The following is a 23,314-nucleotide window of genomic DNA, read 5'->3' on the forward strand; positions in this document are numbered from 1 at the left end:
CCTTCCTGAGCGAGGAAGCCACAGGAAGACAGGCACCGTGTCCACACTGTCCTCCCCCATATTACCTGGTACATAGTAGGTCCTCAGCAGTCCACAGTTGATTGACTGGCCTAGCTTGGTGCCTTTCAGTCAGATCACTAGACCCCAGAAGGACAGGCTGAGCACACCAGCTCAGAGAAGTGCAGCCAGGAAACAGCTGTTGGCCCTGACCTATTGATCGCTCAATATGCGTATTGATTTCTCCATGTTGCTTACAGTACTTGGAGGAAAAGGAAGACCTGGAGCTCAGGTGCTCGACCCTGGGGAAAGACTGTGAAATGTACAAGCACCGTATGAACACGGTCATGCTGCAGCTGGAGGAGGTGGAGCGGGAGCGGGACCAGGTATGAGTGCCACCCAGAGAGTGGGGGACCACAGGCTGCACTACAGGGCTCCTGGCCCAGCCACTGGGGTCCTTCAGAGAGTTTTTGACCAGTGTAATGTCACTGACTACATGGGGAATTACTCATGACTCTGTCTTTCCTACTTCTGTTCCAAACATGAATTCTATCCCAAGAGGCTTTGAGATCCATGGCATTTGGTGACCGGGGTGCATGGGGTAGGGAGGAGAGCCAGGTCCAGTGGGCCACATAATAGCACGGAGCTCAAATGCCTGGACTCTTTAGTGAGGACAGGTTCAGAGGCAAGCTATCGTTCATAAGATGTGTGCCCACAGGCAAGCTGCCCCACTGAAGCCTCCATCCTTGTCTGTAAAAGGAGAAATGTTAACCTAGCACCGCCCCATAGAGCTGGCACGTAGCATAGGCAGGACAGACGGCCCTGGGATGGCACTAATGAAGAGGGCAGAGACGACACCCAAGAGTCAGGGCCAGGAAAGAAGTGATGGAGATTACAGCCGGCACCTGAACTAGAGATGATGTGTGGCTCCAGCCCGCTTTGATTGGGTCAGGCTGAGGCACCCAAGTGGCCCGTCTCGCCTCCCGCCATAGGCCTTCCATTCCCGAGACGAAGCGCAGACTCAGTACTCGCAGTGCTTGATCGAGAAAGACAAGTACCGGAAACAGATCCGGGAGCTGGAGGAGAAGAACGACGAGATGAGGATCGAGATGGTGCGGCGGGAAGCCTGCATCGTCAACCTGGAGAGCAAGCTCCGGCGCCTCTCCAAGGACAACGGCAGCCTCGACCAGGTGGGCCAGGCGAGCTGCAGCTCCAACCTGCCGCCAGCTGACCTCCTGACACCAGGGACAGCTGGCCAGGGAACCACCACTGTGAAGGGGCTTTTTGTCCATTTGAAGGCAGAAGTACACGGTTCCCTCCCACATAGAATAACCTATGTCCTTCTTTGAACCTTCCATGTGTGTCTCTGTAGTGTTGAGCAGAAGCCACTCACCTCATCTCGAAGGTAGAGGGAAGAATCCTGGCTCAGACAGGCAGCTCCACCATTAGGAGCTTTGGCACCTCTCAGTTGACCAAGTCAACTTCCCCTGGGCTCCCCCTGCCAACTGCACAGTCCTCAGTTTTAAAATGCCCTGCTCTTGTTAGAGCTGCTGGTGCCCCTGAGTAAACCCACTGATGGGCAGGTGTGTGGCAGAGTGCATTTCCCAGCAGGCCCCAGGCACCCAGAAATGAGTGAATGCCGCACCAGGCCAGATGAGATCATGGTCACTGTAGTGAGAACCTGCCGGGCACAGTCCTGGGCAGGTGCAGTGCAGGTCCCTCGCAGCCCACAGAACTATCCTTCAGGGAAGCTGCACTTACTGTCCTCATTACTGTCCACAATGGAAGGGATCAAGATGCAAGAGCTGAGTCACTGTGACTCACCAGAGCCCTGGGGAGACTGATCGGAATCCCTTCTTCCCCTGAGCAGACAGAATCCCACAGTGGAGGCAAATACAGGGACGTGGTTTCTCAGCACAGAACTTGTGAATTCCAAGTTCAAGGGTGCCATGGGAGCCCAGGGAGGAGTCCCTTCTAGGTTATAGGAAGACCCCCTGCAGAAGGATCCCTGCACAGCCTCAGGCCCCCTCCCGGGATGCTTACCTGGTGTTGCTGAGTGCCCCTCTCAGGGGGACCAGGATCCTGTGATGTGCTCTCATGTGGCCTTTGAGTGAAGCCCTCTCTGTTCCCATCACCAACCTAGTGCTAAGCCCAGAGAGAGCCCTGGTGAGTGCCCGCCCAAGGCATGCATGATGCTGGGCAGGACCAGCATGCCGGGCCACTGGGACAGCATGAGCAGAGCCCCAGAAGTGAGGCCTGGCAGGCAGGTGGCCGTCTGTGGACTGGGATATGAGGAGAGGACAGAAGAGAGCACAGGCAAGTCAAGGTTCCCTGAGTGCCCTGAGGGGTGTGCTGCTGTTCTGGGACCTTGGGGGGTCTTGTGCAGTACTCGCATGATTTTAGCTGAGGCATGGGGCTAGATGTTGGAAGGCAAGGGAGGCCAGGGTGAAGGGGCAGCAGCAGCCCCTTCACCACTGCACAAGAAGGTGGGGGCCCGGCCCAGGCCCTGGTAAGGTCAGAGGAGTGTGGAGCTAGGATATCGCCCATGGCGTCCAGGGAGACGCCGGGTCAGGAAAGAGGAGGAGCCATTGGGTGTCAAGCTTGGGTGCCAGAGGGGACAATGGTGCCATTGGTCACCTATTCTGCTGACGGCCAGCTGCTCATCACACCTGTCTCCATCACTGGCTTCTCTGTCTCCAGAGTCTGCCCAGGAACCTGCCAGCCACCATCATCTCGCAGAACTTTGGGGACGCCAGCCCCAGGGTTAACGGTCAAGAGGCTGATGATTCTTCCACCTCGGAGGAGTCACCTGAAGACAGCAAGTACTTCCTGCCCTACCACCCGCCCCGGCGCAGGATGAACCTGAAGGGCATCCAGGTACCTGGGCACAGGGGCCCACAGCAGGCTGTGCCTGGCTCTGCTTAGGTCTTGGGCATCCAGGTTCACTTGACTAGTTTCAACCCTGGAAACAGAAATGATGCCAAGTTAGGGTTTTTATTTATTTTTTGTTTTGTTTTGTTTTTGTTTACATGGATCCCATTTCTCCCATAAGAGAAAGGAAAAGAGAGTGAAGTAAGCATTAGTTTCAAGTTCATTTGCTTATTTACCAAATAAGCATTGAGTGCCTGTCACAGTCAATACACCTGATCCCAGCTGTATTGCTCAGTGCCCAGCCAGTCCCCCTCAAATGGCTGACTCGATGAAGAGTGAATGAGCCAGAAAGTGCATGAGCAAATGGGACCATGTCATCAGGCCTGACCTGCCTCTGCCTCTCTCACAATGACCCCTGGGGGGGCCTCACCTGGGGGCCAAGGGTGGTGGGCAGCCTCATCCTTTTCTAAAACCCCCTGCCCTGTGCACCCAGCTGTGCCCCATCCTAGCTCCTCTGTCATGCTGAGAGCTGTGGGGCAGGCCTTGGGGAACTTGGGCCAGCACCTGCCTGGTCAAAGTCCAGGGGAGCTCCCTCAGTGTCCCAGCCCAGCGGCAGGAGACCCACGACTCATAACCACGCCAACCATGCTTTGAGAGGCAGGATAGTCTTGCCTGGTTTTTATTTTTTTCTTAGTGCCAATGACATGTGTCTAGGGCCCTGTTTGATTTGTGTCCTCTGTCTTGTTTCTTCCCCTCCCCTCTCTTTCAGCTGCAGAGAGCCAAATCCCCCATCAGCCTGAAGCGAGCGTCGGATTTTCAAGGTTAGTGAGAGACGCCCGGATCCCTCTCTCCCTGCCTCATCTGTCGCTCTGCCTCTCCTGGTCCATCTGTTTCTCCCACTGCAGTCATCAACCCTACAGGGCCGACCTGGGTGGGACCTTGGGGGTCTCAGGGTGGTGAGAGCCCATTAGGTAGTGATTAATGTTCATCATGATCCAAAGTGCACAGGGGCCCTGCCCACCACCTCGCCCTGGGTTTCCCTCCCCAACCCAGTGCATCTGTGCTCGGGACCTGCTGGGCGGGGACTTCCTGACCTTCCTCCACACCCTGGCTGGGCAGAGCCCAGGCTGGGGAGGCTGCCGGTTCCCCCGGGAGCCCCTGGGTCTCCCAGACACACTGACTGGAAGTCCTTCTTTTTGTCCTCGCCACACATCAGGGTGATGATCAGCTGCAGATGGTTTGTTAGGCAAATGCATACCCACCATGTTCAGGAAGGTTCAGGAAGAAGTGCTGGGGGAAAGCGTCACAGGCCACCCGAGGGAGCGGCTAAGGGCATGGGACGTTTCAACTGGGCCTTGAAAAGGGAGGATTTGGGAGGATGGTCCCAGTGTCTGAAAGGACCACTCTGCAGAGGGACAGCAGAGAGAAAGGGGAGGAGCCCAGGTGGGGTGCCATGTGGGAGGTGCTCTGCCATCCCAGAGGATAGAGAGGAACCCCCAGGGGCCCGCGAGCTATACCAAGAATGAGGTCTTCACCCTGCCCTGGTGACGGCCTCCAGGTGGCTTTGAGGGAACAGTTCAGACCTGGGCTTTGGGCAGGTTTCTTGGGGCATGGAGGGAGGAGGGGGAGGCCTGATCCAGGTCCCACGTGACTACATCTCAGTAGCCTTCTTTATCAAAAGGGACATGCACTGGGCCTGAAGCCCGCAGCAAGCAGAGAGTATTGTCCCCCAAAGGAAGAGAAAGGGCGCTGCAAGGTCATGGGGCTTCTTTGTCCCTCACCAGACCTGATGAGGGCCTAGTGCACGGTTCCTCCCCTGGAGGTGGCCACAGACCGGCTGCGTGTCTGTGTATCTGTGTGCATGCTCGGAGAGGTAGAGGTGGAGAGACAGGGTAGCAGAGCTGTCAGACAAGGGCTGCCAGGGGTGGCACAGACTTGTCCCATTGTCCTTGGCCCACGTCAGCAGGATGTGGTGATCCGTCCGTCAGGACGAAAGACTAATTGGGCAGTGATAGGCTCCCCCGAAGCTCATGCTCCTTAGAGGGGGCCCTGTCCACAGAGAGCTCCCACTAGGGACCTGTGTGGGGAATGCCATGAAAGTCTTCAGGGACAAGTGACACTGTTCAGCCTTATCTGGGTCGGGCCTGGATGGGGGCAGGGTCTGTTGGTGACGGGACCCAACTGCAGCAGCCTGTAGCTGGGAGGGGAAATGAGAATATTGGGGGCACTGTTCCTCCAGGTACCAGAAAAGGGAGGGCAGGTCCCCAAGGGGAAGGAGGCAAGAGGTTTGGGGCACCTGACATCCCTTGTCTTCCCTTTTCTCTCCTCTCTTGTTTCTACTTCCAACCCTTCCACCCCTCCCTGTTGCCCCTCTGATGAGGACAGGCAAGGGACATGAAGACAGGGATGCCAGCCCCAGCTCCTCCCACTCTCTGCCCATCACCAGCTCCTTCTCCAAGATGGTAAGTGCGGGCTGCTGCACTTGGTCAGCCCCCACCCCTCCAGAACACTGTCCCCCGGGCTGCCAGCTTATGCACCTGAAGGCCCCAACCCACCTCTCTGTCCTTCCCAAGCCCAGGCCTGGTAGCTAAGTCCCTGTCCACCCTGGTCTGCAGCCCAGGTCTTCCTTGCGTTTATTTAAAGATGTTTCTACAGCCTCACAATGGATTTGCACTCTCTTGCCACCTCCTTTCCCAATTTAACACTTGGCAGGGGGAGGAGCCGGGCCTTGGGCTGTAGCACAGCGTGGGCTGAGAACGCCACACCGCAACCTTGCAGCCGGGTGATCTATGAGGCCTGGAAGGGTGAGCAGGACAGGAACTGCTTATGCTCGCACCCCCTCCCATGACCAACACCTCCACTCCTCGGCTGTAGACCCCCTGAGTAGAGCCGCCAGGGTCCCAGCCACTAGATCCAATGTCACTCACCCCCAGCCAGGCAGCAGAAGGCGCAGGATTAGAAATTCTAACCCCGAGGGAAGCCCCAGGAAGCTTGTCAGCGCAGCTTCCCAAATCAGGCCCTGGGGGAGGCAGAGATGCTGTAATGAATGAGTCCTGTCTGGTGGCAGCTCTTGGGGACAGAATCCAAGGCTCATATTTGAGGCAGCCTTTGCCAGAAGCCTGCCGGTTTGGTTTCCCAGGTCACCCCCAAGCTGTCCCCACCCTCCCCAGCCCACAATCATCATCATGTCCAGAGCAGGCACAATCCGGGAACACTGGAGCTCAGTCTATGCAGGGTCGTGAGGCCCCGCCCTGGCCTCCCAGCCTCTGTGGTTCCCGCCAGCATCCTCCCGTGAGCAGATGTGAGAGCAGATGTGCTTCAAGCTCAGCAGGCGCCGCGGGCTGAGCACAGGCCTCCTCTGGCCAAGGTCGTCACTAAGGACCAGCTTGCTGTGCCTGTGCTGCCTGAGCTGGGGACGAGAACAAATCCGAGTTAGATTTCGTCCCTGTGTCTATAACATTGATGCCGGCGGAGGCATCAGCACACAGCTCCCCACCTCCCATGACACCTCTGCGCCGTGTGTCTGAAGCAGCCCCATCGGAGCCGCAGCAGTATCATGTCCATCACTGCCGAGCCCCCGGGAAACGACTCCATCGTCAGGCGCTGTAAGGAGGATGCCCCGCTCCGCAGGTGAGTGGCAGTTCGAGGAGGGGCCGCGGCCAGCTCCTCAGTCGTCTCCAGGCCACCGCGTACTCGCTAACTTAGCGGTCCTTGCAGCCAACTCGAAAGGTGGGCAGGAGGGACCCTCTGTACAGATGAGGAAGCCACAGTTCAGAAAAGAGAAGCAGCTTTCTTCCCAAGGCTACCTGCTAACTGTCAGATGGCAAAGCCTGAGTCCCTTGTCCCCATGCTGCCCAAAATCAGGTTCCTAGGTCCTATGACCCCAGAGCTTGGGCTCTTTTTGCCAAAGAGCAAAAGACCCCCAAAATGGCTTCCACACTTCTTGTCCCCATCTTCTTTATCTCCCAAAACTCACCGGGGCCCTTGACCAAGAAAACAACAGTAGAGGTGCACTCACCGACAGGGGTCACTAGTCAGGCCGAGGCCAGCACACAGCACACTCATGTGTCAGGGGTGCAGGGCCCAGAGGAAGACATGGCCCCAGGAGCTGGATTCACAGCCCAGTCCTGTGGGACCCGGGTTTGGACCTCGCCAGCCACCTGCGCTGGCAGCTTCAGAGACCACCTGGGTCCCTCCCCAGCCTTGTCCACCCAGCTGTGTGATCACCCGTCTCCACAGTGGTACTCAACTCCAGCTTGGAGAGGTGTTTGAGGGACTTGGGGAAGCCATGTGGGGCGGCTGCGTGGGAGCCACCTGTACCTGTCATCTACTCCAAGAGCTGGGGGCAGTTGAGGTTTGCCCACCCACTCCCATCTGGAGGGTGCTCGGCTCTCTCAAGAGTCATCCAAGCACAAAGGGATGTCAGGTGCTCACTGTGTCCAAGGCTGAGAGGGAAATGCACGGCAGGAGGGGGCCCTGGGGCTCTGCTCACCTGCTGGAGGATACTGGGCCATCCACCCTCCCAGCCCAGTTCCTGGCCCATCTCTTTTACCTGCCTGCTGATCTTCCTCTCCCTCCTATACTGCCCTCTGGGAACCAAGACCTCTCAGAAAGCCAGAACATTCCAGAAGCCTCCCCCCTCCCTGGCCCTCCTGCACACACATTCACGACTACCCTCCCCAACCCTCCCCGTGTCTCGCAGCACAGTCGAAGAAGACAACGACAGTGGTGGGTTCGACGCCTTGGACCTGGACGGTAGGTACCTGTCGGATCTGAGCCGTTTGACAGGTGCAGCAACCTGGTCCCCTGCAAGGTCTGCCTGGCACACAGTAGGGCCTCGGGAAATGTGTGGAGTGCTTTCAGAGAGTAGGCTTGGCATGGAGATCAGGTGAGCTCATCTGTGGCAAGGAAATGCCCAGGTCTAGTGCTTACCTTGTAGGTATTCAGGCCCCCCACCCAGGTGCTAAGCAAGGGTTGGAATTAGATCTGAGTTTTTACAGAATAGTTCTCATGAATCGTAGCCATGCTCTGCGCGCCTGGCCCAGTTCGATCTCATCTCAGCTGCTGTCCTCAGAAATACAGTTGTGATGGTCTTGTGCAGTAGGTAGAGCCGGGCTGGAGACACATGTCATGCTGTTCCCTCCCTACACAAAATGCATAAAGGGGGGCTGGAACTGTGAGGGTGAGCATCCAGGTAGAGGTACAGGCAGGCAGACATAGGGTACCCAGGCTGTGAGTTGGTCCTGAAGCAGCCCTGTGGGCAGAGCTGGTATTAGGTAGATGCTGCAGACCTAGGTTCTGCCAGAAGCCACCCTCTCCCAGCCAGGAAGTCTAGTTCAGCCCAGCACACCTCACCAGGCTGTGCTTGGTGCCCAGGATACAGACTCCAGTCCCCAAGGCCTTGCCTGGCAAGACTGTGTGGTCCCAGCTCTGCAGCAGCTGGGTGGATGGACGCAGACCCACAAACTCGAGTCTGGAACATCAGGGAAAGGGGAGCAAGAGGCATTGAGATGGCCTCGCAGGGGACAGAGCCAAGGCCCAGAAATGTGACGGCATCCCCAGGCCCCTGCACTGCTGGCTGCCTGGGAGACCATGGCTCAGAATCCTCCGGGTGTGCCCTGCCAGCCCCCTTTGTTCCAGGGCTCCCCAACCCTGCCTCCGCGCCTTGCCAGGGGAGGCTGCCAGCAGATAAAACGAAAGATCAGTGGTCCCTCTTAATTGGGACCATCAGAAGCTATCAAGTGTTAAAGAGAGGTTAGCACCTAATCGAGGCTGGGTAATGAGAAGAATTGAAAGAGTTTTGGAAAGGGGATGCTGGGAAGAGAATCCTGGGCATCTGTCCAAAGTATTTTGCAGTGTCGGGAAAAATTCCCTATGCAGAGAGCCTTTGTTATCAGCCCAGAGCAGGATCTAGGCATCCCTCCACCCAGTGACCCAGTGCTGTGTGGAGTGGGCATCTTCCCGGGCTCTTCAGGGTCCTGCTGAGGTGGGGAGACAGGGAGGAGCCCAGCCCCACCGTCTGTGATACTGGTGGGTGATAGGGAGACCCCAGCGGGGGTGGAGGGCCCCAAAATGAAAACCCAGGGAGCCAATTTCAAAGTAAAACTACCAACCGGATGGCACGCTGCCCTTGTAGACACAAGACAGGATTCCTAATGATAGTTGGTGAGGCTTCATAATAAGAGAGGATTCCTGGAGGCAGGGGACTGTCTACATTGGACAGGATGCAAGAACTCGACCATTTAGCCTGAGGCATAAGCAGGGCTGTGGGACTCTGAGTGCCCCAGAGCCTGGGCCTGCCCCTGCTCAGCCCTCCCAGGGGGCCGGGGCAGCCCTCGGGGCTCCTCCTGGCTGCTCCCACTCCTGATGGGCCCTGGCTCCTTTGCAGACGACAGTCACGAGCGCAGCTCCTTTGGTCCACCGTCCATCCACTCCTCCTCCTCGTCCCACCAGTCTGAAGGCCTAGATGCCTACGACCTGGAGCAGGTCAACCTCATGTTTAGGAAATTCTCACTTGAAAGGTACGGACAGTTGCAGCATAAGGGGAAGCTGAGGGGGGGGGCATGGGATAAGGATCTGTCCCCCCCTCACCACCTGCATTACCCCTGTCCTGGGATCTAGTCCTAGAATCACAGCATTCCCAAGTCAGAAATCACCCCCCTCTGACCCCCTGACTGTCCAGGGAGGGAAACCAAGCCCACAGAGGAAGAGCTTGCCTGAGGCCCAGGATGACCTGCTGGAGCCCAGAGAGCAGGGCTCAAAGGGCTCTTCCTGTGGTGGTGAGGAGTGGGCAGGGCAGGGTGGCCACCATAGGCCCTGGACAATGTCTCCCCAGAGACACCCTCTCTGTGTTCCACAGAGGGCAACTCAGCTCTGCATCTCTTTCTTTGGTACCAAGGATTGAACCCAGGGGTGCTTAACCACTGAGCCACATCCCCAGCCCTTTTTTTGTATGTCATTTAGAGAGAGAGGGTCTCACTGAGTTGCTTAGGGCCTCACTAAGTTGCTGCGGCTGGCTTGGAACTCTTGATCCTCCTGCCTCAGCCGCCTGAGATGCTGGGATTACAGGCGTGCACCACCGTCTCCAGCAGGGCCAGTGGTGAGCCCTCACTTGACATGGCCAGCAAGGTGGCTTCAGTGGCAACTCTCTTGGAGCCACAACATGCAACACCCATGTGACAGACACCAGCAGCTATGCCACCAGGGTCCCCCTCCTCCAACTCTAAACACCACTTCATTTCCTGACCCCAGACCCTTCCGGCCCTCGGTCACATCCGTGGGGCACGTGCGGGGCCCTGGACCCTCAGTGCAGCACACAACGCTGAACGGTGACAGCCTCATCACCCAGCTCACTCTGCTGGGGGGCAACGCCCGCGGCAGCTTCATCCACTCAGTCAAGCCGGGCTCCCTGGCCGAGAAGGCAGGACTCCGAGAGGGCCACCAGCTGCTGCTGGTGAGGGGCTGGGTGCTCAGGGCTGTGTGGACAGGGGACAGGGGTGCCTCGGGCCTGGGTGGAGCTGGGAGTGGGGAGCTGGAGGGAAGGAGGCCATGCCATCAAGATCTCGAGCCCTTTCCTCCCCACTCCTCACTGGTCGGTCGCTGTGCTCCCGGGAACTAACAGAGGCGCATGCACCCCTCATGCTTTCTCCCCCTCACTGGCCCTGAGCTGGCGAGGGTGCTCCAGGGTCCTGTGTAGAGCAGTCTCAGCCCCGTGATTCCCCTCACGTGTCTTTGCCACCTAGCTGGAAGGCTGCATCAAAGGCGAGAGGCAGAGTGTCCCCTTGGACTCGTGCACAAAGGAGGAGGCCCGCTGGACCATCCAGAGGTGCAGTGGCCCGGTTACCCTGCACTACAAGGTCAACCAAGAAGGTGAGGTCTGGGCTGGACCAGCTCCACTCGAAGGCCCCTGATCTTGGGCGAGTGACCTCACCCCCTAGCACTCCACTTGCTCTTAGGTGCAGTGGGAAGAATGACCCCCCCACCCCCCAGCACCATCAGAGGGTCTGATGGGCAGGCCTTGGAGAGGAGGCAGGGACGGGCAGACGACCTGCCTGGGGTACCTCCAGATACCTGCCCATCAGAGTGGACCTGGCAGCCCAGCCTGGTCCGGCTGGCCCCTCCCTACTGGCTGGAAGTTTCGTCTCTTGGGCTTCCTGCTGTGCCACAGGTAGCAGCCCTGGGGTGGCTCTGCTGGGCCAGGCAGGGCCCTGGAGCACATCACAGCCCCCCAGCCCTGTGTCCATGGTCCCCCAGCCTCGGGGCAGGCGGGCCTCGACCTCCCTTCTGGTGTGGCCCCAGTGGTTTAAACCACGGCACCCCTTGGCCATGCTCCTGGGCAGGGTAAGCTCAGCTTTGTCTTTCCCAGAGTCTGAATTCTTCTCTCACCTCCAGGTTTCCTGCATGATTATCTCTGCAGCTGGGTCTTATTTTTAACTGCAGACTCATGAATGTTTCAGCAGAGCATAAACATCCAGCTTCTCCAGCCGCTGTCACGTCCCTTCCCAGAGTGCCCTGCCAGTGCGGGAGTCGATGATGCTGTCCCCAAACACAGGGCCAAGTAGCCCCACATATGGGACAGGCTCCTCCCCGGTCCTGTGGCCTGGTCAGCCCCACAGAAAGTCTGTGCCTTTCGCACCGGCCATCCGCCCCACAGAGTGCGCTGGGAGCCGCATCCCTGAAAGTTGTGCACAGGGGGGTCCTGCAGCCTGGGACTCCAGGCAGAGCTGGCTCACTGCAGCGGGCTCCAAGATGCACTGCGTGAGACCGGGCCCCACCGTGCCCACTCAGCAGGACGCTGACCCAGCTGGCTGAGATGTCCCTGGAATTTGTGATGCAGATACCTGATGAGTTCCCCAGGGCCTGGCTGTTAGAACAGCTTTAGCTTCCGCCGTGTTATTCGTCATCTGCCTGTGGAGCCGATTTAGAGATTTACATCATGGACTTACACTATGGATATTCACTTAGCGCTTACTGCACAGGCAAAAATTTACTCAGAAGGACAGTGACATTTAAATAAGGTCGAAATGGCATGCAGTATGGTCTTACCAACTTAGAAAATCAATTGGCAGTATCTACCAAAGCAAAATATATAGATACAAAATATATAGCTACCTGATAATTCTACTTCCAAGTAGACTTCCAAGAGAAGAGAGTACATATGTCCACCAAAAGCAATGTATAAGAGTAACTCATAGCAGTTACTCATGATAGCCCAAACTGCACACAAGAGAATGGAGAAAAGAGGAAGTGTGGAATAGTATACAGCCAGTACACTGCTGCTATGTTGTGACGTTACAGATGAATCTCACAGACATAACATTGAGCATAGTGGCTAAACCAGAAGAACTTATACTATTAATCTCTGTTGATATGAAATGAGGTACATCTTAGCAAGGGTGATAGCATTCAAGATAAAGATAAACCTTAGGAAAAATATTGACAGAGAGGATTGTACATTACATTTGTGAAAATATACTGAGTTAAAGATGCATATGGTTTACTGTATATAAGTTATGCATCATTTAAAAATAAAGAATAAAACCGGGCATCATGGTGCACACACCCACAATCCCAACAACTTAGGAGGCTGAGGCAAGATGGCAAATTTGGCAAAACCCTGTCTCAAAATGAAAAAAAGAAACAAAAAGGATTGGGACTGTAGCTCAGTGGTAAAGCACCCCTGCGTTCAATCCCCAGTAAAAAAAGGAAAAAAAATTTAAAAAAAAAAGAACCATATAAGGGTGGGAAAGGCATGGAGATTACAGCAGAAAGCTACTATGGATAATTGTTGCAACTTGGCATATATTGTAGCTCTGAGCTCCCTAGCAGCCAAGACAAAAAAGGAAACCCATAAATGCCAAGGCTGCTCATTGCCCAGGGAGTAGGGCTCTTCCCAGCCGGGAGCTCTTGAGAGGAGGGTGCCACACAGGCACATCGTCGGGGGGGGGGGGGGGGGGGGGGGGGGGGCGTGGCAGGAAGTAAATTTGCCACATTTGGGATGTCTGCTTCTTAGGGTACCGGAAGCTACTGAGAGACATGGAGGAGGGTCTGATCACCTCGGGGGACTCGTTCTACATCCGGCTGAACCTGAACATCTGCAGCCAGCTGGACGCCTGCTCCATGTCCCTGAGGTGTGACGACGTCGTACACGTCAGGGACACCATGTACCAGGACAGGCACGAGTGGCTGTGTGCCCGGGTCGACCCTTTCACGGACCATGACCTGGACACAGGCACCATACCCAGCTACAGCCGGTGAGTCCTGAGCCTGGCGTGGCCTCTGCTCCCAGCCCAGGGGGAGACGTGGACAGGGCTGGCACTGCCGTGATCGTCTGCAAGGGGCTTGGATGAAAAGTCCTCCCCTTTGCCTGCTGAACCGTGGGGCCCCTCCTCCAGGAAGCTCCCCACCTGTACAGGGACATTGCTCTGGCCCTCCACTGAGCCTCACAGTGCCCTCTTTCAGTCTGTGATGACCACACTATGCCCTGTCCTGTAATCACTCCTCATTGCTGTCCCAGGGGCCACAACCTGACAGCCATCCTCTCCTTAGCAGTGTGATCTGCCCTCTTAGGCCTCAGCACCGCAGTCCCTTCCTGTGACTCCTGAGGCTCTAACACAGCTTCTGAGGCCAGCCCTGCAAGGTGGCCATCAGCAGACCAGACGAGACAGGAGCCCTGGGCCTGTAGGCATGGTCCACACACAGCACCAGCCCCATGCTCTCCAGGGGTCCCTCAGGCTCAGCCCCTGCGGTCCACAGGGCCGTTCCCGCACAGAGCTAGGCTCACCCTCCTCCAGAGCCAGAGCTGGCCCTCGCTCTGTCCCAGTCCCTGAGGTTCCTCCTTCTGGCCTCCCCAGGGCCCAGCAGCTGCTCCTGGTCAAGCTGCAGCGACTGATGCACCGGGGCAGCCGAGATGAGCCGGACACCGCCCACCACACCCTGAGGGCGCTCCGGGTAGGTGTGGCGCAGCCCTTCGGGGTGGCAGGTTTGGCCACCTGTTCTAACAGCGTCCCCTGACATGACTGATGAATCCAGGGACTGGGTTCCTCAGGGAGGGACACACACCATCACCCCGGGCCAGGAGCCCCATCCTCCTGGGCCCGCCTTGGGCTCCCACGTTCAAGGGGAGGAGGGTGGCTGCTGGAATGTGCCCTTGCTCTGCGCCTCTAGTCTCTGTGGGAGCAGGTCACCTTCCCTGAGCCTCCCCACTGCTCCCCGACACCCGACAGGGATGGGGCTGGGGACAGGTTTCTGCCTCTCTGCAGCCACATTACACTTGCGCATACTGCCAAGCCCGGCTGGGTCTGACTGATGGATAAACTCATTTCAGAACACCCTGCAGCCCGAAGAGCCACTTGCCACCAGCGACCCCCGGGTCAGCCCCCGCCTCTCCAGAGCCAGTTTCTTCTTTGGTCAGCTGCTTCAGGTGAGGGTCACCAGGTGCCTCCCGACTCTCCAGTCATTGCTGTGGCTCTGCCTCCCCCCCCCCCCGCAGGAAGAAAGGCCTGTCCCCAAATAGCTGCGCTTCGTGGTTTTACATCACGTGCAATTTTTCACGGTGCCTTACGTCTCCCATCCCAGCTCGCCCTCTTGGGGACAGGTCAGTAAACAGTCTCTGCTTCTTTTAGAAGCAATTCCCATTTTTATTTAAAAAAAAAAAAAAAAAAGATTTCAAGAAACTTACGGCCAAAAGGAGCTTAAGCATCTTGGCTGTTGAAGCCTGAATAGAAAACTCAGAAGTAATGTATCAGGAAAAGAAAATCATTCCAAACATTTCAGCCAGTTCAGGTCCTCAAATTGAGCATTAAATTTATCTGAGCATCCTGGCAGCCAAGGAATAAAGAGGAAACCCAGCAGGTTCTTAAATCTTATCCATTTGTGGAAACATTTCAGGTCTTCAGGACCAGAAAAGATTTGTCCCTGTACAACTCTAAAAAATAATAATAATAAAATAAAATTCTCACCTAGATCATTATGTGAGGAATCCTGACCAATACACTGAGTGATATCTTCAGAGGTGACTTCACATAAATACAGAAGCACACCTCGTGACCATTTCTTCTGTCACCAGTTGAAAGAGAATGATAGTAGAGTGTAGCACCCGACACACTCCTGTGGAGGCGCTGCCTGATTAGATCCCAGGGGACGGATCGTGGGGCCCACAGCTCCATCCTGATGTTGGAACAGAGAAGACTCAGAAATGGTTAGCAGAGCGACAGCTAGGTGGGAGGAGGCCCAGTCTGAGCCGTCCTAAGGACAAGATGTGAGGTGGCACACCATTGTGTCCACACACCTGCAAGGACCTGAAATTAGCTGCCAGCCCCCCTGGATTTGTGTCCCTGCAGAGGGAAAGGCGGGAAAGACCCTAAGGAGTCCTGGGAGTACGGTGTGAGCTTGCCTCTGTGCTCACCTTGGGGCGTCTGGGAATTGTGGACCGAGCAGCACTCCCCAGAAGGCTTGAGGGTTGTGGGGAGCACAGTGTCAGGGGAGAGGGAGGGTCCAGGGCTCCTCGGCAGCTGGAGCAGGCCAGCCTGAGTGCCAGCAGGGGCTGCCTGCCCAGTCGCCGGGGAAAGGCGGGATGGGCCCCAAGACAGTGGGGAGAACTTGGCATCTGCCCACTGCCTAAGGGCACGTACCCAAAAGCTGAAGGATCCTGCCACCTGCCGGGGTGTGTCCTGTTTCTAAAGGGGAAGGACGCTTAGGCCCCTGGCAAGCCAGGGTTTGCACACCTGTCTGCCTGTCCGTCTGGCCAGAAGCACAAGCCAAGGGATGGTTCTCCCCACCCTCCCTCTGCCCCTGCAGTTTGTCAGCAGGTCAGAAAACAAGTACAAGCGAATGAACAGCAACGAGCGCGTCCGCATCATCTCGGGGAGCCCTATGGGGAGCCTGGCCCGGTCCTCGCTGGATGCCTCGAAGCTGCTGACCGAAAAGCACGAGGGTGCGTGGAGACCGCCCGGCCCCACCCTGCTGCCGGGCCAGCCCCGGGTCTGCACCGCGCAAGCGCACTGCCACCCCACAGGCGCACTGCCACCCCACAGGGCGAGGGTGGGGACCTAGCGGCCTTCTGGGGAGGATACCTCCAAGCTCAGCTGTGGCTGACCCACCTCACGGTCACGTCCACCCAGATGCCCATGTTAATTGGAGCTGTTTGCTGGGATGTGTTGATCCCCACTGGGTGCTTTTCGCCATTTTTCAGGCCCGTGAGGGGCCACCAGGACCCCATGCCCAGCCCCAGCCCCTCACTGCCTCCCCTGCTAGGCCAGCCTCACTTAGGGAGGCCAAGGCTCCCCCATAGGTTATCAGGGAAAGGCCAGGGCTCCTCCCCAGGCTGGCCAGGCCAGGCCAGGGGACAAAGGAAAGGGACATGTCTCTGGTTTCAAGAAGTGGGTCCTCAGACTGCTTGGAGCTGGCTTTACAACAGCCGTCCCTAGGGCTGTGCTCTGCTCCCACACCCTGGCTAGAGAGGACTGGAGAAGGCAGATTTGAGGTCATGTGGTCACTCTGCCTGCAGGCTAAGGCTCTCTGAGCTCTCAGAGACCCCAAGGTCTTGCTCAGTGACCCTGCCCTCCTGCCATCTGGTGGTCTCCCTTTCTCCCATGCATTCACCCTCCCTCTGCCCGGGCCATCATGCCCTGGCTCTTCTCCTGGTCCCAGTCCACGCCCCTCCTCCAAAATGCCGCCCATGACCATCTGCTAAAGCAATTCCTTCCTCCAGAACCAGGCCACGTCATAAACCACCAGGGCTATTGCATATGTCCCACACCCCTCCACCTCCCGCAGGGGCATGGTTCCCTAGGAGAGGTTCCTGAGTTCCTGGAGCATTGTGTTGTCCGTGCAAACAGCCCCAGGTGTCCTGACATCCCCAGGAGGCCCCTAGGCTCCGTGAAGGGGCCAGCAGGGGTGCCAGGGCCTCCCTTACGCTTCCCCTGGTGGGCAGGGTGGGGCTCTGATGCCAGCCCCTCCTGTCCCCTGCCAGAGATGGACCCCGAGAGCGAGCTCAGTAAGGGCCTCAGCCTCATCCCCTACAGCCTGGTGCGTGCCTTCTACTGCGAGCGCCGCAGGCCCGTCCTCTTCACGCCCACCATACTGGCCAAGACGCTGGTGCAGAAGCTGCTCAACTCTGGGGGCGCCATGGAGTTCACGATATGCAAGTCAGGTGAGCCCTAATGGCATCTGCCACTGGAGTCACCTGTATTTAAAGCACAGATGTCCAGGCCTGCCCAGGACCAGTTAATGTTAGATGTCCAGGGCTTCCTTAAATTAACGTCACAGACCTCACCATCTTAGCTGTCTCCCAGCACACAGTTCAGAGGCATTGCTAGCACATCCACACTGTGCAGCTGTCTCCACATCCAGAGCTCTTCATCTTGCAGACAGAGACTGCAACCTTAAGGAGAGCCTCGTTTCCCCCCCCCCACCCAGCCCCGATGCCTCCCTTTCATCTCTTGTCTGTGATCCAGGATAAGGTACCAAACTCTGTTGCTTCATCTGTAAAACCAGGACAATGGCAGCTGCTCCTCCCAGAGGACAGAGGCTCATGGATGGATAGAGCTGGTCCTCAGGCAGCACCCAGCATAGGTCCCAGGTGGAGCATTATGGGTCCACTCAGCTCTGAGCACTGGCCGTGCACCTCCTTGCCCAGCAAGGCCTCCCTCCCAAGCCCAGAAGTTGGGCCCTGCAGCCTTTTGAGGGTGTGCACCTGACCCTTGGGACAGGCCCCTCCAAAGACAGGCTTGTGTCTTCATTGGGCAGAGGGGCCAGGCCTCTCCCACTCAACTTCCCGTACCAAGTTTACAGACTGACCCTGGACTTGACTTAATGCTCCTCCTTCCACAAACAGAGAACCTGTGACCCAGAGAAGTTAGACATGTTTAGAGCCAGGCACCTTGGCACAGGCCTGTCATTCTAGCGACTCAGGAGGCTGAGGCAGGAGCATCTCAGGTTCAAGGCCAATCTCAGCAACTTAACTTGACAGTGTCTCAAAACAAAAAAATAAAAATAGGACTCCAGATGTAGCCCAGAGAGTAGAACTCTTGCCTAGCATGTAGAAGGCCCTGGGTTCAACATCCAGCACTGCCAAAAATAAAGAAATAAATAAAAGACATGTTCAGGGTCACCCAACAAATAGGTGAAGCCTATCTTCTTCCAGGAAGCCTGTCTATACCCCTTCCCCATACCCCTTAATGGTGTCAGGTGATGGGTGGGTGGATGGATGGACAGCCAAATAGGTGGATAGATAGATGGATGAATGGATGGATGATAGATGGGTGTATGGTAGGTGGGTGAATGGATAAGTGATGGGTAGATGAATCAATGTGCAAGATTCTTCATGATTGGCACCTGCTGGGCAGAATTGCACCCAGCACCTGAGCTCTTTTGTGCAGTGGATTTTAATGTTGAGGAGCCGAACACTCGCTCTGTCTTCAAGTCGCTTCACAGTCTAGTGAAGGAGACAAGAGTCATTTAACTGTGTGGCCGGAGAGGGACCAGACACCGAGTTCTGTGGAGTCTAGGAGGGGACAGCAAGGCCTGAAGAGACTGATCCATCCAAGACCACCGTGTGCCACCTTCAGGATTGGCCCTTCTCTCTGCAGATATTGTCACAAGAGATGAGTTCCTCAAAAAGCAGAAGACAGAAACCATCATCTACTCCCGGGAGAAGAACCCCAACACCTTTGAATGTATCGTTCCCGCCAACATCGAAGCCGTGGCAGCCAAGGTGAGGGGCTGGGCTGCTACACAGGCCTGGGGCACCCTGGTCATCTCTGGGCGGCCCTGGACCGTGGGTGCAGGTCGCTGTCACCTCCCCACGTCCCTCTCTCGGCCCCTCCCTCTGCCTTCTCCTCCACCCCTGGTTCTCCTTGTATTGTATTTTGGACTCGGCTTCTGTCTTCGGTGGTGTCCTGGTGCGAGTGAGCTGATCTACATTGTTTGGGGACATGCGCGTCTGGTCATAGTAACAAGGGCCAGGGATAGAGAGCAAGCATGTCAAGGTGTGAGACAGGGAAGCAGAGGTGGCCGTGTGGCCCTGGGAGCCAGGCGCCCTTCATCCGTTGGCCTGAGCACTGAGTCCTTTCCCCTCCCAGTGCTTGATGGAAGGAAAGCGCTCAGCCTGCAGCAGCGAGGGCCGGGCTCAGCCCTGGTGGATGGGCCCACGGGGTCCAGGACAGGAGCCCAGCCAGGATCTCAGCGCCACCACCCAGCTGGCTGCTACTCCTGCGCCCTCCCCACGGGAAGGCAGAGGCTGAGTTTTGGGGCAGCCTGGGGGATTTGCTGTGCTTTATAAAGTCTGAGCCAAGCAGCTTTGGAAGTTCTGACAGCAGAGCACAGAGGAAGCAGGCAGGCAGTGGAGCCCAGAGGCCTCCGCAGGAAGGTGCTACCTCTGAAATCCCATTCCCCAGGACTCAGTGCTGGGGACAGGGGCACATGACCAGCACAGGAGGGAGCATGGGGCTGCGAGTGCCTCTGGGCCTGGGTGCCTGTCCCTGCATGCTAGACGTGCGAGGTTGTGGAACTGCACACTTAGGGCAGTTGTATTCCAGCTAGATGTGAATTTAGTGTTTGTTCTGAGATGATCGATGCCTTCAGCAAGCCCTGGATTGTCCTTTGTCATGGGCCCTTCAGAGGCTCCTACCCACCAGCCTGGACTTTTTTTTTTTTTTTTTTTTTTGGTACCAAGGATTGAACCCAGGGGTGATTAACCACTGAGCCACATCCCAGCCCTTTTCATGAATTTTTTAAAAATTTTGAGACAGGTTCTCACTAAGTTGCTTAGGGCCTCGTTAAGTTGCTGAGGCTGGCCTTGAACTTGTGATCCTCCTGCCTCCATCTCCTGAGCCACTGGGATTACAGGTGTGCACCACCACACCACCCCCAGCTCCCACCTTGCTTTTCCAGTGTCCCCCAGCCTGGAAGACCGGCTGGCATGGCTGGCGTTTTGTTGAAACCATCCTGGGGCCTGGTCCCTGCCAGTGCATCACCCTGCACAGCAGGGTCATGAGAAGCATCAGGCATGCAGGGTCTCGGTCACAGAGGCCAGGTTTGGCCTTGGTTACTCCCTGGTTCAGCCAGTGGCGCTCACCACCGTCATGGCCCTGGCATCTGTCCAGTGAAGCCTGGCCCTGCTCCTGGCACCATAGAGGCTTGGGCGGGTGGGAAGGGGCACTGCTGATTGGTGGCTTGCTGCATTCACAGAATAAGCACTGCCTGCTGGAGGCGGGCATCAGCTGCGTGCGAGACCTGATCAAGTGCAAGATCTACCCCATCGTGCTTTTCATCCGGGTGTCCGAGAAGAATACCAAGAGGTTCAGGTAGGCTCTGAGACCTGCCCCTCTCCCTCACAGCCCACCCTGCCTCCCTGTCTCCCCGGCATGCCCCGTCCCTCCATGCATCCCTTCAGTAAGTCCTTATCCAGGACAAGACCCCAATCCATGGCAAAGGACACAGCTGGTAGGGACAGGTACTAGGAGGATCCCCCAAGGGAGACCTTGCAGGTGGGCCACCCAGACCCCATGCATCAGCAGGGACAGTTAGCCAGTGGACAGTGGTCGGAGAAGGTCCAGATCACATGGAGCTTAACGGCCACAAAAAGGAAGGATATGGCCTCTAATTCAAGAAGGAAGGATGTGGCCTCTACTTCCGAGGGAGACAGGAAGCCACTGAGGTTCTGGGCAGAGCCCGACAGTCTAATTCAGGATGTACATGGCTCCTCTCCGTGCCTCTGTTGAAGCACACAGTAGGATAACCCAGGCCTGGAGGATAGTGGGGGCCGAGACTCTGGGCAAGAGGGGACGAGAAAGTGGCTGTGGCCAAGCACTGTGACGCACACCTGTAATCCCAACAGTTTGGGAGGCTGAGGCAGGAGGATCACTTGTTCAAAGCCAGCCTCAGCAACTTAGTGAGAGCCTATCTCATAATAAAATATAAAAAGGGCTGGGGACATGGCTCTGTGGTTAAGTACCCCTGAGTTTGATCCCTGGTGAGGAGGAGGAGGAGGAAAAGGGGGAGGGGGGAGGAGGGGAGAAGGAGGAGGAGGAGGAGAGAAGGAAGGAAGGAAGGAAGGAAAGAAGGAAGGAGAAAGAATTTGCCACACCAGCCCTGCTTCTGGAGGCTCTCCTGGGGGTGGGCAGACAGTTGTGCAAACCCCTGGGCTGGCCTTTGTCCCCACCATGGGGATCCAGCCCCACAGCCTCCCCCTCAGCCCCTGTGGGTCTCCCCTACCAGGAAGCTGCTGCCCCGGCCGGAGACGGAGGAGGAATTCCTGCGCGTGTGCCGGCTGAAGGAGAAGGAGCTGGAGGCCCTGCCCTGCCTCTACGCCACCGTGGAGGCCGAGATGTGGGGCAACCTGGAGGAGCTGCTGCGCGTCATCAAGGACAAGATTGGCGAGGAGCAGCGCAAGACCATCTGGGTGGACGAGGACCAGCTGTGAGGCCCAGCGCCCCGAGTCTGAGCAGAGCCGCAGGAGCCGAGGGGGCATCCCGATGCCCCAGCCTGGGGCCGTGTGCTGGTGTCCCTCCAGGGAGCCCTGGGTGCAGACGTGGCCAGGGACAGACACAGCTAGGGAGGTGCAGGGCATAGCCGATTCCATCTGAGCCCGTCCTGCCCAGTGGTCAGGCCCTGCTGGCATTAGCAGAAGGACTGCCTGAGGCCAGCAGGCCCCTCAGAAACCAGAGCAGCAGGTGAATGTAATACGTAACGCCTGGGACAGGTGCGCTACCCTAGGGCAGGGCCCAGCAAGCAGGGCGGCTGCCAGCCCTGGGCACAAGCATCCTCCTGGGCAGGACAGGTCTGGGGGAGTCAACATGTGCTACGTGGTTATTTTTCTTGCATTAAAATTTCTAGTCCTTTTATTCATTTAAAAAAAATTTTTTTTTTAATTTAAATGTTTCAGAGGTTAGTCCCTCACAGTTCTCCTCAGTGGAACACCACTCCCAGCAAGCTCAGCGTAGGCGCAGAAGTGGCTCAGGCCCTGCGTTCAGGTACTGGGTGCAGGACGGTGGCCTTGTCCCCTGGACACTCCTGATTCACAGCCAGGTTTGGGTGTCCTCACTTAGAGCACCTGCCTGGACTCAGGGCATCCTGGTCTGGAGAGTGCGGGGTCCTCTCTGGGAAGGACCCAGCCTTCCATAGTGGCCCAGGAGGACTGAGGCCATGCTCCTCCCCAGAGAGTCACCACCAGCATCTCTGTCCTCTGCATTTGCTGTTCCTGCATCCTGGGATTCAGGAGGGGTCTGGGGGTGAGGCCCTCCAGTGGGCTTGCTCCCCCGGGCCCAGGAGCTGGAGGTGCAAGAGGGCAGTGCTTCCCATCACCATCAGCAGCTAATGCCCTGCAATTCTGAACCTGACTGGCACAACCACACCAGGCCAGGTGGTGGCCTCGGCTGAGCAGGGAGTGGGCAGGAACTAGGGGAGCAACTGCGAGTAGACAACCCAGCATCCCCATTGCCTCCCTAACAGAATCCTGATTTTATTCTGAGAATCTATGTGCACAGCTAAACATCCATACGTCCTAGCTTTCCTTGTAGCTAAGATTCATTAAGGAAACAAGGAAAAGTTTGGGGGAGAAACTCCAGTTTTCTGCCTGCAATGCAGACATGATGACTGGAGCCCCAGCAGTCATCTTGGAATTTTGAGGTGACCATGTAAATGGGAAATCCCACTCAGAGGTTGGTGGAACCGAAAGATAGAAGGAGACAGAGTCACCGGTGACACCCGAGAGCCCAGGACCGCTGCCCAGGTTTCTTTTACATGGGACAGAAATCAATTTTTATCTTGTGTTAAGTGGCTATTTCAGTTCTCCATTACCCGTAGCCTAGAGCAATTCCTAACAGACCCAGGAAACCCCCTTTTCTTTATGACTGCAAATGCCATGGGTTGATCTTCTGCGAGGTTTTTGCCACATAATCAAGATAGGATTTGTTCATAGAAGAACTGTATTAATAAATATCTCCTCCTAAAAAACAGTCCTGCGCAGCAGCCTACAGCAGTTTCTGGCATTTTGGCTCTCAGAAGACGAATTAGCCCTGCAAAGGCTGGGAGGTGGGAGTGGGTGGGTGGGGCGGGTCGCAGGAGGGTGCCTGGGTCTCTCTTCTCTCCCTGGATTTCCATCCCTCCACCCCTGAGTCAGAGTCGGCCTGGGGCTGCAACCTTTAAAACCAAAACCAATCCCCCTGACCCCCCCCCCAACAGCCAGCCAGAGCTTCATTTTCCAAATCAGCCCCTGCACTCGAGCTGGGTGCTCCGGGTCTGCACAGGCGGGGACCCCCGAGGTCCAGCTGCAGTTACTTAAGGCGCTAGATACCGCCAGGCGCCTTGTCAAAGCCTGAAGTTAAACAGTAAATTTCCCCCTAGCCGAGGCCATCGCATTTCCACTTAGAAGCTGTGCCGGGGGGGACAGACGTGACTGGAAAAAGAGACCCGGATAAAAGGCCTGCTGATTTATTTCTATTTA

General features: G+C 56.8%; 1 protein-coding gene across 4 annotated transcripts in view; it reads left to right on the forward strand.

The window, feature by feature from the left end:
• The window catches only part of Card11 (caspase recruitment domain family member 11), a 110,847-nt gene extending 88,021 nt beyond the window's left edge, over nucleotides 1-22,826 (forward strand). For 2 of the 4 annotated variants that reach the window (XM_005340836.5, XM_040277496.2), the window contains exons 9-26: nucleotides 258-383; nucleotides 990-1,187; nucleotides 2,698-2,874; nucleotides 3,638-3,689; nucleotides 5,254-5,330; nucleotides 6,398-6,498; nucleotides 7,571-7,623; nucleotides 9,257-9,389; nucleotides 10,120-10,321; nucleotides 10,611-10,737; nucleotides 12,881-13,121; nucleotides 13,722-13,818; nucleotides 14,195-14,290; nucleotides 15,667-15,802; nucleotides 16,841-17,020; nucleotides 18,459-18,583; nucleotides 20,059-20,174; nucleotides 21,088-22,826. In XM_005340836.5, coding sequence (XP_005340893.2) covers nucleotides 258-383; nucleotides 990-1,187; nucleotides 2,698-2,874; nucleotides 3,638-3,689; nucleotides 5,254-5,330; nucleotides 6,398-6,498; nucleotides 7,571-7,623; nucleotides 9,257-9,389; nucleotides 10,120-10,321; nucleotides 10,611-10,737; nucleotides 12,881-13,121; nucleotides 13,722-13,818; nucleotides 14,195-14,290; nucleotides 15,667-15,802; nucleotides 16,841-17,020; nucleotides 18,459-18,583; nucleotides 20,059-20,174; nucleotides 21,088-21,292 — 2,442 coding nt within the window. In that variant the 3' untranslated portion in view covers nucleotides 21,293-22,826. The remainder of the gene's footprint in view (nucleotides 1-257; nucleotides 384-989; nucleotides 1,188-2,697; nucleotides 2,875-3,637; nucleotides 3,690-5,253; nucleotides 5,331-6,397; nucleotides 6,499-7,570; nucleotides 7,624-9,256; nucleotides 9,390-10,119; nucleotides 10,322-10,610; nucleotides 10,738-12,880; nucleotides 13,122-13,721; nucleotides 13,819-14,194; nucleotides 14,291-15,666; nucleotides 15,803-16,840; nucleotides 17,021-18,458; nucleotides 18,584-20,058; nucleotides 20,175-21,087) is intronic. The other 2 variants (XR_013426815.1, XM_040277497.2) reach the window with 2 other exon arrangements.
• Nucleotides 22,827-23,314: the final 488 nt, after the last annotated feature.

Source organism: Ictidomys tridecemlineatus, chromosome 10, assembly GCF_052094955.1.
Source record: "Ictidomys tridecemlineatus isolate mIctTri1 chromosome 10, mIctTri1.hap1, whole genome shotgun sequence".
NCBI lineage: Eukaryota > Metazoa > Chordata > Mammalia > Rodentia > Sciuridae > Ictidomys > Ictidomys tridecemlineatus.